The following is a 14,370-nucleotide window of genomic DNA, read 5'->3' as shown; positions in this document are numbered from 1 at the left end:
CGCAACTCTAGCCAGTCTTCATCAAGCCAGATTTCAGGGTGAGCTATTGCTTCTAGCTTGGACTGGATCTTCCTCTTCATGTCTTGATGCCTTGAGATTCCGGCATGGACTAGCTTTTTACTTATTTTAGCTTCTTAGATACTCTTAGATTAGTAATTTGAGGATAGATGTTCTTGTGGTGATGACTTCCAGGTTTTGGGAATAAATAGTATTGAGTTTTTATAAGTTATTTAATCGATTTTCATTAATGAGTTTAAGTCTTCCGCATCGTATTTTGTTCATTATGGTTAAAATGTTGGGATTTAGATTGGTTGGTTCGCTCACATAGTAGGATAAGTGTGGGTGCCAGTCGCGGGCCGTTTTGGGTCGTGACAGCATTATACGTTACAGTCATATCTCTGTATAACAATCACTTTATTAAGATAAATCTATATTTTTTTTTATAACCAATAACATTATTACACTTTCAAAATATAGCAAAATATTTTCTTTACAAAACATATACAACCTCAAAACAAATCTCACAAAATTATGAATTTTGGAGATTTTGTCTCTCTTTATTCTTATGCTTCCCACAAACCTAACTAACGTTGCTTCTCTGCCACCACCAACCGTAACTGCACAAAAAATATACTTGAACATCAATGTATATATCATAGTACATGTAATATGTAAGTGAGTATGTCAATGTATACACTTGATATATACATGATATACATTAGATACACAAATGTATCCGTGCCATACACATGAACATATCCTAATACTCACACTTGTATATCATTGTATGTAGAGCCCCTTATCGGATGGTTTAGTTTGAATTTCATTGGTTTGTAAACATATTAAACCGTTATAGAATCATTAAGACATAGACTTATTGTTTGTCGGTTATCAATCATTATTGATCTTGTTATTAGTTTAGCCATTAAGATTTTACACAAAAGAAAAAAAAATATCACTTAAAAACAAGGTGACAAACCAAAATAAATCATATATGTGCTGCTAATTGTACCTGAGTTGGCAGATTGCATCTTACTCAAAAACAAATACTGAAACATTGTAGAATAATTGAGAGTTTTGAGTCGAAGAAAAATAAAAGTATGGACTAAATCCTAAGTCAACAACTTTATAAACCAAACGTTTAAATATAGTCTATTAATTTACTGTCAGATTATCAATTATTCCTTTAAGGAAAAACCTCAAACTGTTAAGAACTAATAATTCTATAATAAAAATTTAAAATAGTTATCGATATGCTAAACTCATAACCCATTGCCAATAAACTAATAGCTTTTTTCCAATTTGAATTGTCAATTTCGATTCGATTTTAAATTGTAGCAATTTTTTTTTAAAAAAAATTGAACTACTCGATTTAAGTAAACTCATGAGTCATTACAAATTGTTTTTCCTCCACTTATTCTTCATATTCATTTTCAAAAGCTTAGGTAGGTATTGATTAATAAAAGTTTCATGACTTAATATATTGCAATTTTTCATCTTTATTTAAGTTATTTTTAGCCTAAAAAGATACAAATTAGATTAATATACCATGAATGAAATAAATTGAAGGGTTAAGGTTACAATTTAATTAAAAAAAATAACTCAACTTTGATTTTGTCAGTCAAATATGTTAGAAATTAATTTAGAAATCATTATATATCTGAAGTTTTGTCAATGTTAATTTCAATAAAAAAAAAAAAACATGTTTCAAATATCAATTAAAGAATATTTGAAATTAACCTTGATAAATATTTTTAATACTTTTGGCCACTACAAAGCCATATTTCAAATAAAAACTAAAAATATTCAAAATCAAACACAGAATTATAACTTTAATTATGTGCCTGAAATTGTTTTCAAAATGAATAAATTTTAAAAATCAAATTAAAATTAAATGGTGAACTTACTATTAGACTTTTTACTTCTACCCCTTTTTACTTTAATTTATGATGACTCGAATTATAATTTTAAACTTTGAAAATGAGCCTTGCTTATTATTTGAACAATTCTATTTTTTTTTGTCATAATTGAATATTTGTACACTTTCACCTATAATATAACACGTGGCTACTTTGAACCTTAAAATTACATATAGTGCAATAAATCAAATGGTCAAATCATGTCGAAAATGTTAGTAAAAAGGAGACACAAAAGTACTCGATCTGTCTTTAATTATTTATTCGTGTCACTAAAAATAAATTTTAAGAATATCAGAAGGTTTTATTTTAAAATTATTTTATTTAAAAAGATACTTTTGTATACTTTATCAAATATTCCATCCGTTTCATAAAGAATGACCTATTTTAATTTAAGAGTATAAAAAAGATTTTTAAATATTGTGGTCCTAAATTAAAGTTAGGTCAAATGTACAAAACTGTAATTTGATCTTGTGGTCTCAAACATGCAACGTGAAAAGTTGTTACAAAAAAAATCATTCTTTTTGAAACATACTAAAAATGAAAGGTGGTCATTCTTTTTTAAACGGAGGAAGTACGTTAATTAAACCTAATAGAAGCAATGTCTTAATAATATTATTAAATATTTACATATAAAAAGATGTGATATTATTCTTAAAAATAGATTAAGGATAAAATGTTCATATTAATGGAACTATGGTAAAGTTTGTTGTGAACCTCAATGACTTTGTAAGTGTCTATCGAAGGAAATAGTGAATGAGGCTGATCTAATTATTAGGCAGAGTAAAATATTAGAGAGCATTATTCAGAATTCAGACCAATTATCATTTGTTAAAAGAAATTAAGAGTTAATAGAACAGTTATGCAAATTATAATCTTCTATAATTTATGTTGATCTCTTCTTAGTTAATGTATTATTACTTTGTAATGCATATTCTTATAGTAACCTGTGTTTGCCAATAAATTTATATAAAAGTGCATGTATTAAAATCGAGTTTATTTTAAAGTTTGAAAATTATTAATATTTGATATTGATGAATAACACATATAAAAAGAGTGTATTAAAAAGATTACTTATTTATATATTTTTATTAAATGCATAAAAACTATAATAATAAATTAATTATAGTAGTAAATGAAAGTTGTATCGTACACGGTACGAGCTATAAGTAATATAGATTGTCGGTTCTTTTTTTTTTTTTTTAACTTATACTACCTTTAATTATTTTTCCAATCCTTCACTGTAAGGGTTGTGGTAAAGTAGAGACTATTATTTACACAATAATTTCGAGTTCAATTTTTAAATACTGATAATATTTCGTTAGAAATGTTATTTTAAATATATAGTACACAATTCAAAATAGGTATTATTGACTTTTTTATTTTCTCATGTGCCGTTTGTTATTTTTGTGTCCCCCCTAACAATGGCGGAGCCAACATATAGGTTCAAGGGTTCATTCGAATTCTCTGTGACGCAAAATTATATTATTTTTAAGGGAAAAGGGTCTGATATACCCCTCAATTTTGTCATTTAGAGCTGATATACCCCTTGTTATGAAAGTGGCTCATATATACCCCTAAATATTTTTTTAAAAAAAATTAGAAGTAATAAATTTAAATTTAAAACTAATTTTTTAATTTCCGTTAAATGAAGGGTATACGTGAGCCATTTTGTAACGGCAGAGGTATATGTGAGCCGTTTGTATAACGGTAAGGGCATATAGGAGCCACTTTTATAACGAGGGGTATATCAGCTCCATATGACAAAGTTGAAGGGTATATCAGACCCTTTTCCCTATTTTTAAATTGATAAAATAATTTTCTAAGTATATATAATAAATGTCGAACTTCCTTTGGGTACTTCGGGTGTTTATTTTTTCAGATTTTAAACTCTTATATTAAAAATTTAAAAATTTTGGCTCCACCTCTGCTTGCTAATAAAGAGTTGGTCGTGAAAATTTTATTGAAGGAGAAATGCTCGCTATTACAATTAAAGGCTCAAATATGCCATTGAACTTTCAGAAAAAGATCATTTATGCAATCAGTTAAAATATTGGCTCATTTATGTCATTATCGTTAAAGAAATAAAGGATCATTCATGCCTTTTTTTACACGTGACCAATTATAATTCGGCCACGTCATCAATTTTTTTAATAAAAAAATTTAAAAAAATTATTTAATTTTTTTATTCAGAATTTTAATTTTTTTATTAAAAAAATTATATGGCGTGACCGAATTATAATTGGCCACGTCATCAATTTATTTAATAAAAAATTAAAAAAAATTAATTCAATTTTTTTCTTCAGAATTATGATTTTTTAATTAAAAACATTGAAGACGTGACCGAATTATAATTGATCACGTGTCAAAAATAGTTTTTGTAAAATCACCGTTAAAAAATAATGGCATGAATGAGTCTTTTCTTTAAATGCAATGACATAAATGACCAAACTTTTAACTGATGACATAAATAAGCCTTTTCTGAAAGTTTAATGGCATATTTAAGTCTTTTTCCATAATTTAATTATAGCTAAATATATTTTTTTAGTAACAATTAATATTCTTTTTTAATGTCCTTAAAGTATACAATGATACTAATTCAATATCAATGACTAATATTGATAAATATTTTAACATTCTTCATTAATATATATATATTTATAGTTATTAAAAATTATTTTTATTATATTAACAACGCCCATTTTAAAAAAAGAATAAAGATTTAATAATACACATATGAAAAAAAGTACTAAAAAAATGTAAATTCAGAAACCCATAATTTCCCCAACAGATATGGGGACTCTCTGAAGCTGCAGGAACCTATACTGTGATTTAAGAGGGAAGTTACATTTCCCAACAACTAAAATGAATGAATAAATCATAAATGGGTCAGGGAGAGTGGGACAGTGCCCACACAACTCCTATGTTTATTTGTTTAATTTTATATAAGTTATGTATTTATTTAAAAATTTATCTTGTATTGGAGAGCTTCCCTAAGGCATCCGAAGGTTCGTAAAACGCTATTTCATATGCTTGTTGAGAATTTGAGATCTCTACTCATTTGCCTTCAATATTATCTTTTGAGGAAGAGACCGCTAAGGAATTAGTGGACACAAATATCAACAAAATCTTGATCACAGAACATATTTATGTATTATATGTTTTACTAAACAATACAAACTACAATATTGTTCTAAACAATATGCTCCATATGTATACTAGTATAGGTGTTTGTATTATGATATTGTATGGGAGTTTCGGAGCTTAAAGAATATAAAATATTAACAAAAATTTTAAAATGATATATAAATTTTTATTTTAATCAACAAAATCACTAGAAGCGTATTTCGCTCGCTGGAAAAAGCAAAATCACTAGAATAGCAACGATTTCTTTAATTCTTTTTTTAATTTTTTAGTTAAAATTTAAAAAAAAGAAGAGAAATTAAGAGCAAATCGCTGCAAGTGCAGCAATTTGCCTCCAATTTTTTTTAAATCAAATTTTTTTAAAAAAATTGATTAGTATTATTTTAAAAAATCATTAAAAAAAATTTTATTTTTTGGAATAAGTAGTAAAAAGAATTAAAATTAAAATTTTTAAAAAAAATTTAAATTTTATTTTAAAAATTTTGAAATATTTTTCTTAAAGAAATTGATTTTAAAAAATAATTAAAAAATTTTTTGGAGACAAATCGCTACCCTTGCAGCGATTTGCTCTTAATTTTTTTTTAATTTCAAATAAATAATTAAAAAAATTTAAAGAAATTGCTGCTTAGGCAGCGATTTATTAAAAAATCATTAAAAAATATTTTATTTTGAAAATCGCTGTCAAGGCAATGATTTCTTTAAAAAAAATTTAAAAAAAATCAAATTTTGCAAATCGTTGCTATTGCAGCGATTTTACTTTTTCCGGCGAGCGAAATCGGTGCTCTTTCACTGATTTTGCCCTTTTGGTTAAAATAAAAATTCATATACTGTTTTAAAATTTTTGTTAAAATTTTATACCTTTTAGGCTCCGGACTCTTGGAATGATACTAAGGTGTATAATTTAGGTAGAAAAGTATGTGTTTATGGTGGGATTTGGGGTGTTATAGTGATTTGGTAATGATTTGGGGGAAAATTCAAATATACCATTGAACTTAACGAAATAATTAAATATATGCCTCGTAAAAGACGGTGAGAGGGGGAAGGAGGCTTAACAAGTAATGAAGGATTTAGATAGTACCATTTGACAAAAACTGAATTAGACAATGTAGGATTCGTTAGCTAATAAATAATCGACACATATTTTAGATCAATTATTAACGAGTGATATATTTGAACTAATTTCTTTTAATGTCATTGACATCTTTGAGTCTTTCCTTCTCACATGCGACATGAATAAACAAAACAAAAAATAGATTGAAGGGAAAGGTAAGTAAGTGGTCATATCAATATAGGTTTAGGAAGTAGGGACCAACATTGACAAAAGTATGATATGTTTGGACTAAGGTTGGTAGATATTTAATGAGTCACGGTTATTTATCGATAATCTTTAGTTAATTTGTCTTTAAGATATTTTTTAAAATTGAATTTTATAATAATCTATTGCTAATTTATAGCTAAATGAAATTTATCATTGAATTGTTGTTGTAAAATTATGTAATTTCATCTGTAATTAATTCATTATCTTCTATTTATTGGAGGTCTCAAGTTCGAAATTCCTCGCCAACAAAAGCAAGTGATTTGCCTTCTGGGTCGAGCTCGTTGCACTGGACTTGCCTAGTGTAGATAACCTCTTCTATTTGATTTACGAGCTATTTGCTTAGAAGCGAACGTTTTACTCTGTGTACAACCAAAAAAATATTAATTATAAGTTTCCTTGTCATAAAAAAAATCTTATTTTCTACTAGTAAACATGCTAAATTACTCGTTTTCTAGTAGTGAATATACACAAACAATGTTTCAATAGTTCCCTTTCACTCTACTCAAATACTCAATTAATTAAACATCTCTAATTATGCTTGTGGAAATTCTAATCAACAAAAAAGCAGCACTTAAAGTACCAAATAGCACATTTGTTCAAATATGTCATGCTGGATGATGCTTTGATTCTTGTTTCCTAAGTATGTCTTCAAGATTCAACTTTTAACACATACCAATTAAAATTCATTTCAATTATGATAAATGATATGTATATAGCTTTTTTCTTTTTTAATTTTAAGATGGTATATATATATATATATATATATATACCCTTATATTTTTAGAATGTATATAAATTGATGCCTAACGGATGAATATGTGGCTCCATCTAAATTATTTAGATGTAGCTAAAGTGTCGATTTGTTAGGCTTAAGGTCAAATACAATCCAAAAGTATGACAATTAGGGTATATATAACCTTAAAATTTAACGGATGTATTTACATGTCATTGTTATACTTCAAAATATATTTGTCTTTTTTGCTTCAATTAATTTCACAAGATATTACTTGCTATCTTTTACTAGCATAATTTTTTTCTTCTTTTGTCTCCGTTAGTTCTTTTTTTTTTTTTTGATATAACTATGTGTTTGCTTTCGATTGAATTTGAACCTACGGATATGCTTGATATAGAAGAAAAATATTTTTAAAAATTTTTTATGTTTAACTCGTTAAAATATTTTCTTGAAGGAACAAGTTTTTCAAAAAATAAGAAATATGACTTTTCTGGTAGAAGTAGAAAAATAAATTTCAAAGTAACATTTGATTGATTCTCCAAATTTTAATGTATTAATACGTAAATTAAAATGAAAAAAATATGTATTATAAATTTAATTTTTCTTTCACATATAAATCTACCACCGTGTCAAAAGTTATGGTTCAATGTTACCCATACTAATATGGCCCATAGCCCCTATCACCATCAAACCACATCCCTAACTCTCCGTGTCTCATAAAATTTTATCTAAATTATATACCATGCTTTTTGAAGAATATATTTAACTTAAGTATAAAACACAAAAAAAAAAAAGTAAAATACTCACCTATGTGCTTAAAAACACATTTTCCATTTATATATATACCTTTACACCGACACACCCCAAAAAGGCAAAAACTCATAATTTTCAAACTCATCAAGTTACCTCCTTGAGGCCACTATACAATCAAAGGAAAAATTATAAAAATGTATTAAGGTATCATAATCTCTAAAAAAAATTATTATTTATTTTTTTAAAAAAAAAATCTCTCAAATACAATTTGATTCCCTCGATGTTTATCCCTCTTATTAAGTATAATTTGCAGTGGCGGAGCTACAAATTTATATAAATGAATTAAAAATTAAATAACAAAAACTTTTTTTAAAAAAAGAGAAAATTATTATAAGTGAGATTTGAACACGTGAGTACTGACTCATTAAAGATATTTAAATCCACATTCATGAAATCCTAAATTACTAGACTATAAGGGCTCGCTTGATGTGAAGGATTAAAAATATAGTGATGGGATAAATAAATAGTGATAGAATGAAAAAAAAAATTATGTTGTTTGGTTGTCATGTTCGGGATAACTTATCCCACCATTTATATCACAGTAGTGGAATAAGTTATTCCATATACATGGTGGTTAAGTTATCCCAACATACCTAACCCCATGATAACTTATCCTGGGATAATTTGTTTCCAACCAAACGATCTCTAACAACCTCTTATATCAAGGATATCCAAAATATTTTATTTTAATCACTTTGCGTATGATTTTACTTGTGTATGCAGTATTTTTTCCGGACGAAGGTGTTCAATTGCACACTGGCATACATTTGCCAACGCCACTAGTCATTTGCAATGCATCAGACAATCAAAAAATGTATCCAAGAGCAATAAAAAATCCGAAATTGTTGTAATAAAAAAAAACTTCTCGAATAAGACGTAATATTACATAAATAAACGTCATATAATTTGTAGTAGATTCACTCATTCACATTAACTTACCAAGAAAACACAAGAGGCATAAACTAGGAAGAATGGAAAATGAAACAAGACAATATAAGAAAAAGAAAAAAAAAGGGGTCTTTTTGGAACCAAGAAATGAATTAATATTATTTAAAAGTTACATTAAAAAACTATGCTACACTTGGATCATAATTTTTACCCTAAAGTGGAACTTGGAAGATCCAAGAAATTTTTTTAGATTAGATTCAATAAATGAAAAAATACAGGTGACTATTAATTAGGTGGGTTCACATATTATTATTCATCATACTTCACTAACTTCATTTTCACTACATACACCTACATCCACCACCATGCTTTTCTTCTTTGAGCTTAACACTCTGCAGCAATTCCTCCTTGGAGACTGTGTATCAATAAGTAACACACAAAGTCATTATAAGTAGAAATCAATTCCCATCTAAATATAAAAGAAAGATATATTAAATGTAAACGCTATCTCAACTGACAATAAATCACTCCAACTCGTCCCACTCAGGCTTGTGAACGTCCGTCATATAAATTTTGGAGGTGTGTAGAGGTTCATCTTGTAAGTTGGTAGTTGTTCAACTGATACGGTGGAAACGAGTTGAGGTGTCTAGAGGTGCATATTCAAAGTTGACGTGTTTACTTGCTAGCTGAGGTCAAGTTTGAATGTATGTCTATGCATCTAGCACCTCAACTTAGTCTCAACTGACAACTAATCACTCAAACTCGTCCCCGCTTTGTCTAGTGGGCACCCAATACAGACGTGTCACATAATTTTTGTAGGTGTCTAGAGGGTTCAAACGACACATTGAAGACGAGTTGCGGTGTCTACATGTGCATGCATAGAATCTATGTATATGCCAATGCCTTAACAATGCTCCTAACAAGACACATTTTTTCGAAAAGCAGGATAATATATCGATAGATTTCGACCCTTTACAAGAATTCATCTGTTTTCCTTAGCCAAATTAAGATATCATCAAAAGAATAGGTTATGTATATGCAAAGTTACTGTAAATGCGCGATAAGAGGTACTTACCCGATCCCATAGCTGGGGGTCAGGCTTCTTATAAACCTGAATTCTCTCAACATTTGCAGGATTTGCCATTTTCCATCTGCATAATGGAGGAGGAACTCGATGACGAGTATACTGAGTCACAGTTTGATTGTTGTAAGAATCCATTTTAGCACTTGACATGTAAAATACGAAAGACTTTTGACATGGATTACGCATAACAGGCCTTGTGTTAAAAGCATATGCAGTATAATCCGCTCTCCTGTACCAATTTAAGAAAGTCCTCGATGGCATTTCTATTTCACGCGGAGAAAGAATTCCACGAAATATCTGAACTGCAAATCCCCATGACACTGATATAGTCCAACTGTTAACTTTGTCATAGCAAATGGATTGTTGCATAATACCAGCTGAGTCGAGTTTCATCGGTACTGTGAGCTTCTGTAAACCCTGCAGTTGAGTAACATTCGGAAAGATTGGCTCCACGACATCAAGATGGTGTAACGACACCAATGGTGTTATCGGATGTGATGCTAGTAGCCCGAATAAGTTCCCGTATACATCATACTGAATTTCAATTCACCAAACAACAAATCATAGTCAGATATCAAATAGAGTCCCCTGTTTTCATTTTCAGCCAAATTCAATAAACCAACAAGTTCTATATTCACAAGCTATGTTGGTCGGACTCTTCAAGAAAATGTACATTGTATGATCAAACATAGGTGCGATAACATTTTTGAAGAGTCTGAACAACAAGCTCCCATATTGAAAACTTTGTGTGATAATCATAACATCGATAAAGAAAGCTATGTTGCTCGGACTCTTCAAGAAAATGTACATTGTATGATCAAACCTATGCGCGATAACATTTTTTTAAGAGTCTGAACAACAAGCTCCCACATTGAAAACTTTGTGTGATAATCACAACATCGATAAAGAAAGCTATGTTGCTCGGACTCTTCAAGAAAATGTACATTGTATGATCAAACCTATGCGCGATAACATTTTTGAAGAGTCTGAACAACAAGCTCCCACATTGAAAACTTTGTGTGATATCATAACATCGATAAAGAAAGCTATGTTGCTCGGACTCTTCAAGGAAATGTACATTGTATGATCAAACATAGGTGCGATAACATTTTTGAAGAGTCTGAACAACAAGCTCCCACATTGAAAACTTTGTGTGATAATCATAACATCGATAAAGAAAGCTATTTTGCTCGGACTCTTCAAGGAAATGTACATTGTATAATCAAACCTATGCGCGATAACATTTTTGAAGAGTCTGAACAACAAGCTCCCACATTGAAAACTTTGTGTGATAATCATAACATCGATAAAGAAAAGACAAAATCAACATAAAAATACAAGGAAGAAAAGCAAACGAACCTGATGAAATCCGAGTTCTTTAGTAAGTGGAACCCCCAATTCCGCCATACAGGCCTGCATTCTATCATCAGAACCATAAAGTCCTGGATACCTTTGAATACATCTATCTTGCATTTTATCAATAGCTTTAGCTAAAGGATAACTTATAGCAAATCCACCACCACCATAAGCCATACTATAAGAAAAATAAATATTCTGCAAATGACTTTCACTCAAACTACCAATGTAATAATACTGATTATGATCATATTTATTTAAAATTCTCAACAAATTCTCCGTTACGAATACAGTATCATCATCACCCATCACAAACCACCGTACATTCTCTTTTCCCAACCTCAATGTCTCTGATAAAATCCTCGAAATTCGAATAGCAGATCGATGGCCCTGCTTGTTATTATAGGTAAAATGTGAAGTATCAGCTGAAATTCTCAATTCAGGTAGTGAATTACTTTCATTTTTCTCTGTTTTAACTGAATTATCTAACCAAACAACACCTCTCATTTTCTTCTCAGGCTTCCACCATAGCTTAATATATTCTTTCCTTTTGTTCCAAAGCTTAGATGAAGCTGCAATTCCAAATACTACATGCTCTATATTAGTTTTTTCAACTTCTCCCTCTTGTAAAATTCGTGTTTGTTGATCAATAATTGAAGTATTTGAAGAGATTGTTGAGTTGGCTTTTGAGTTAATTGGTAAAATAATATTGCTACTTGTGATAAAAATGTCGTTACAAGATGTAGAAGAAAGGTATTTCTGAGTGGTGAAAACATATACGAATAATACGAAAACAATTAACCATATCATGAATTTGGGCAAAGTGAAAATCGAAAATGGCGTTATTCGCATTTGATCCCAGATGATTTTTTCTCTTTCTTTCATGCACATTTTTAACTCACTACAAAGAAAAATGCACAAAACCCAGAAGAAAAAAAGAGGAAAAAGTTGTTACCAAATTACAAATTGCTATGGCTGTGAAGTGAAGTGAAGTGAAGGTAGAGACTGTTAATAAGAAAATATCCCACTAATGTCGGCAACAATTTCTACTTTCATGAGACTTTTCAGATATATTTGTTAGATCTAAACCAAACACAAAATATAGCTTGCAATTCTGTTTGTAATGAAGGTAGAGACTGTTAATAAGAAAATATCCCACTAATGTCGGCAACAATTTCTACTCTCATGAGACTTTTCAGATATATTTGTTAGATCTAAACCAAACACAAAATATAGCTTGCAATTCTGTTTGTAATATTACAAACAGAATTTATTAGCAGTGGTAGTAGAGAAAATGAAGGTGGGTGGTTATGTTACATTAATACAATGTTTTTGTAATTAAAAATAAATAAATGATGTAGTATACTATTAGCTGTGCAAATTAATTTTTGTACTATGTGTTACTAAACGCATAAAAAAATTTTTTTTTTTTTTATTTTTAAATATTAGATGATAAAATTCTGGTCTTTATCTTTTTCACAGAAAAGAGTCACTGTTTATTTTTGTGCTTAGATACACAAAAGCTCGTTATACAAGACACGTAGTTCTGTGTATTGGTCCACTGCGTCGGTGATTTGGCTTTATTCATTATTTAACTATTTCTATATAATATATATATTATATATATACTAAAAGTTTCATCTAGTTAATAAGAAAAAAAAATGCCAATAATAGTTAAAATTTTATTTTCTCCTTTTTACTAAAAAATATATATTAAGAAAGTTAATAGAATTAAATACTTATGTAGGCATATATATAGAAAAATCTTTTTGATATAATTTGTTGTATAATCAATACACTTTTTTTTTATATGTGAACTTAGTTTTAAAATATACACATGACCCGATGTCTAAGAATTTTTTTATTGAAATGGTGTGTATATGGTGATAAATTCAATAATTAGATTTGTTATAAAAAAATAATTGTATCATATCAGGTGAGTGATATTTATATTGTAATCTGACTATTTTGAATTTGTGTCACGTAAAATTTTATTCAGAAAAATATTTCATATTCACGATATTTTCTTATTCAGTATTCAAATTAGAGATCTATAAAGAAAGAAATACCCTTATTCACTGCACACGTGATCTATAATAATTTTCAAGATCAAAATGAGCTATGAAGCATTTTTAGTTATATATGTAAAATTGTATAATCAATAATTATGTAATAACTTTGCACTTTTTTTCTAGAACAATGTTGTACACTTGTACCATTGCAACAAAAGATTTAAGATATAGTTGCAAATTTCTTTCTAGGAAAAAAAATGCTGAAAATACATATTTCCTAATAATATACATGATTTCAAAAGGATTGATATCATGAATATGTTTTGGCAGATGGTTTCTCAAATACTGTCGAATTGCTTCTTCTTTTTTCTTTTTAAAATATTTATTTAGTTAATAAATTATTAACAATGTTATTAAAAAAAACATAGATAAGAAAAAAAAGAAAAAGAGAATATTTAGGGATACTCCTACAAATTCTCAGAGGACTAAATCCTTTCACTATTTTTGCTAATATATAGTATACTCTTATAAATTCTCATAGGACTAAATATTCTCAACATTTTTGCTAATATTTAGTAATACTCCTACAAATTCTCAGAGGACTAAATCCTTTCAAATTTTTTTTAACAAATACTCGTATAAATTCTCAATTATCGCTAAATATATATTTTTAGTGGTGATTAGTACTTTTTGTATTTGTTTTAGAGTGTTTGTCCCTAAAAACTCTAGTGACATTGAATCTAATAATACTTAACTAATATCAGTAAAAACTTTAGCACTGTTTAATAATGTGTTTATTTATTACTGCTAAAAGTTATTTTTATCATAGTATCCGTGACTATATTAAACTGATTTTGTTTTCCATAATTTTTTAACACACTATACAGTAATTTCTACTATGTGCAACAATCTCAACATTGATATATTTAATTCTTCCAGCTTCACAATTTAATTAATCATTTGAAAAAGCATTACAAATTATTCTGCTGAATTTAGGAGAACTTAATATGCTATAAAATTGTCTGCCTGTCATTAGTTCATTTATTTTTGTTTCCTCCTCTTTTTCTTTTTAGTGCTTTTCTCTGTTACAATTTGTTCATATATAT

General features: G+C 28.4%; 1 protein-coding gene across 1 annotated transcript; it reads right to left on the bottom strand.

Annotated features, from left to right (window-relative positions):
• Window positions 1-8,943: 8,943 nt before the first annotated feature.
• Window positions 8,944-12,383, bottom strand: LOC107005739. The gene is made up of 3 exons (XM_015204392.2): window positions 11,256-12,383; window positions 9,888-10,430; window positions 8,944-9,227 (listed from the first exon to the last, which is right to left on the bottom strand). The coding sequence occupies exons 1-3, from the start codon at window positions 12,141-12,143 to the stop codon at window positions 9,129-9,131; spliced, it is 1,530 nt and encodes a 509-aa protein (XP_015059878.1). The 5' UTR covers window positions 12,144-12,383; the 3' UTR covers window positions 8,944-9,128.
• Between the last annotated feature and the right edge of the window lie 1,987 nt (window positions 12,384-14,370).

Source organism: Solanum pennellii, chromosome 12 (genome assembly GCF_001406875.1).
Source record: "Solanum pennellii chromosome 12, SPENNV200".
In the NCBI taxonomy this organism is placed as follows: Eukaryota; Viridiplantae; Streptophyta; class Magnoliopsida; order Solanales; family Solanaceae; genus Solanum; species Solanum pennellii.
The sequence above is the reverse complement of the archived record's forward strand: the minus strand, read 5'-3'. Positions and strand labels throughout refer to the sequence as shown.

Bases quoted from the DNA above. Each gene is read 5' to 3' on its own strand.
- LOC107005739 (XM_015204392.2), bottom strand. From the start codon at position 12,143: ATGTGCATGAAAGAAAGAGAAAAAATCATCTGGGATCAAATGCGAATA. The intron at 10,431-11,255 runs GTTCGTTTGCTT...ATTGAAATTCAG, and splicing joins AAGAACTCGGATTTCATCAG to TATGATGTATACGGGAACTT. The intron at 9,228-9,887 runs GTAAGTACCTCT...ATTGATACACAG, and splicing joins ACCCCCAGCTATGGGATCGG to TCTCCAAGGAGGAATTGCTG.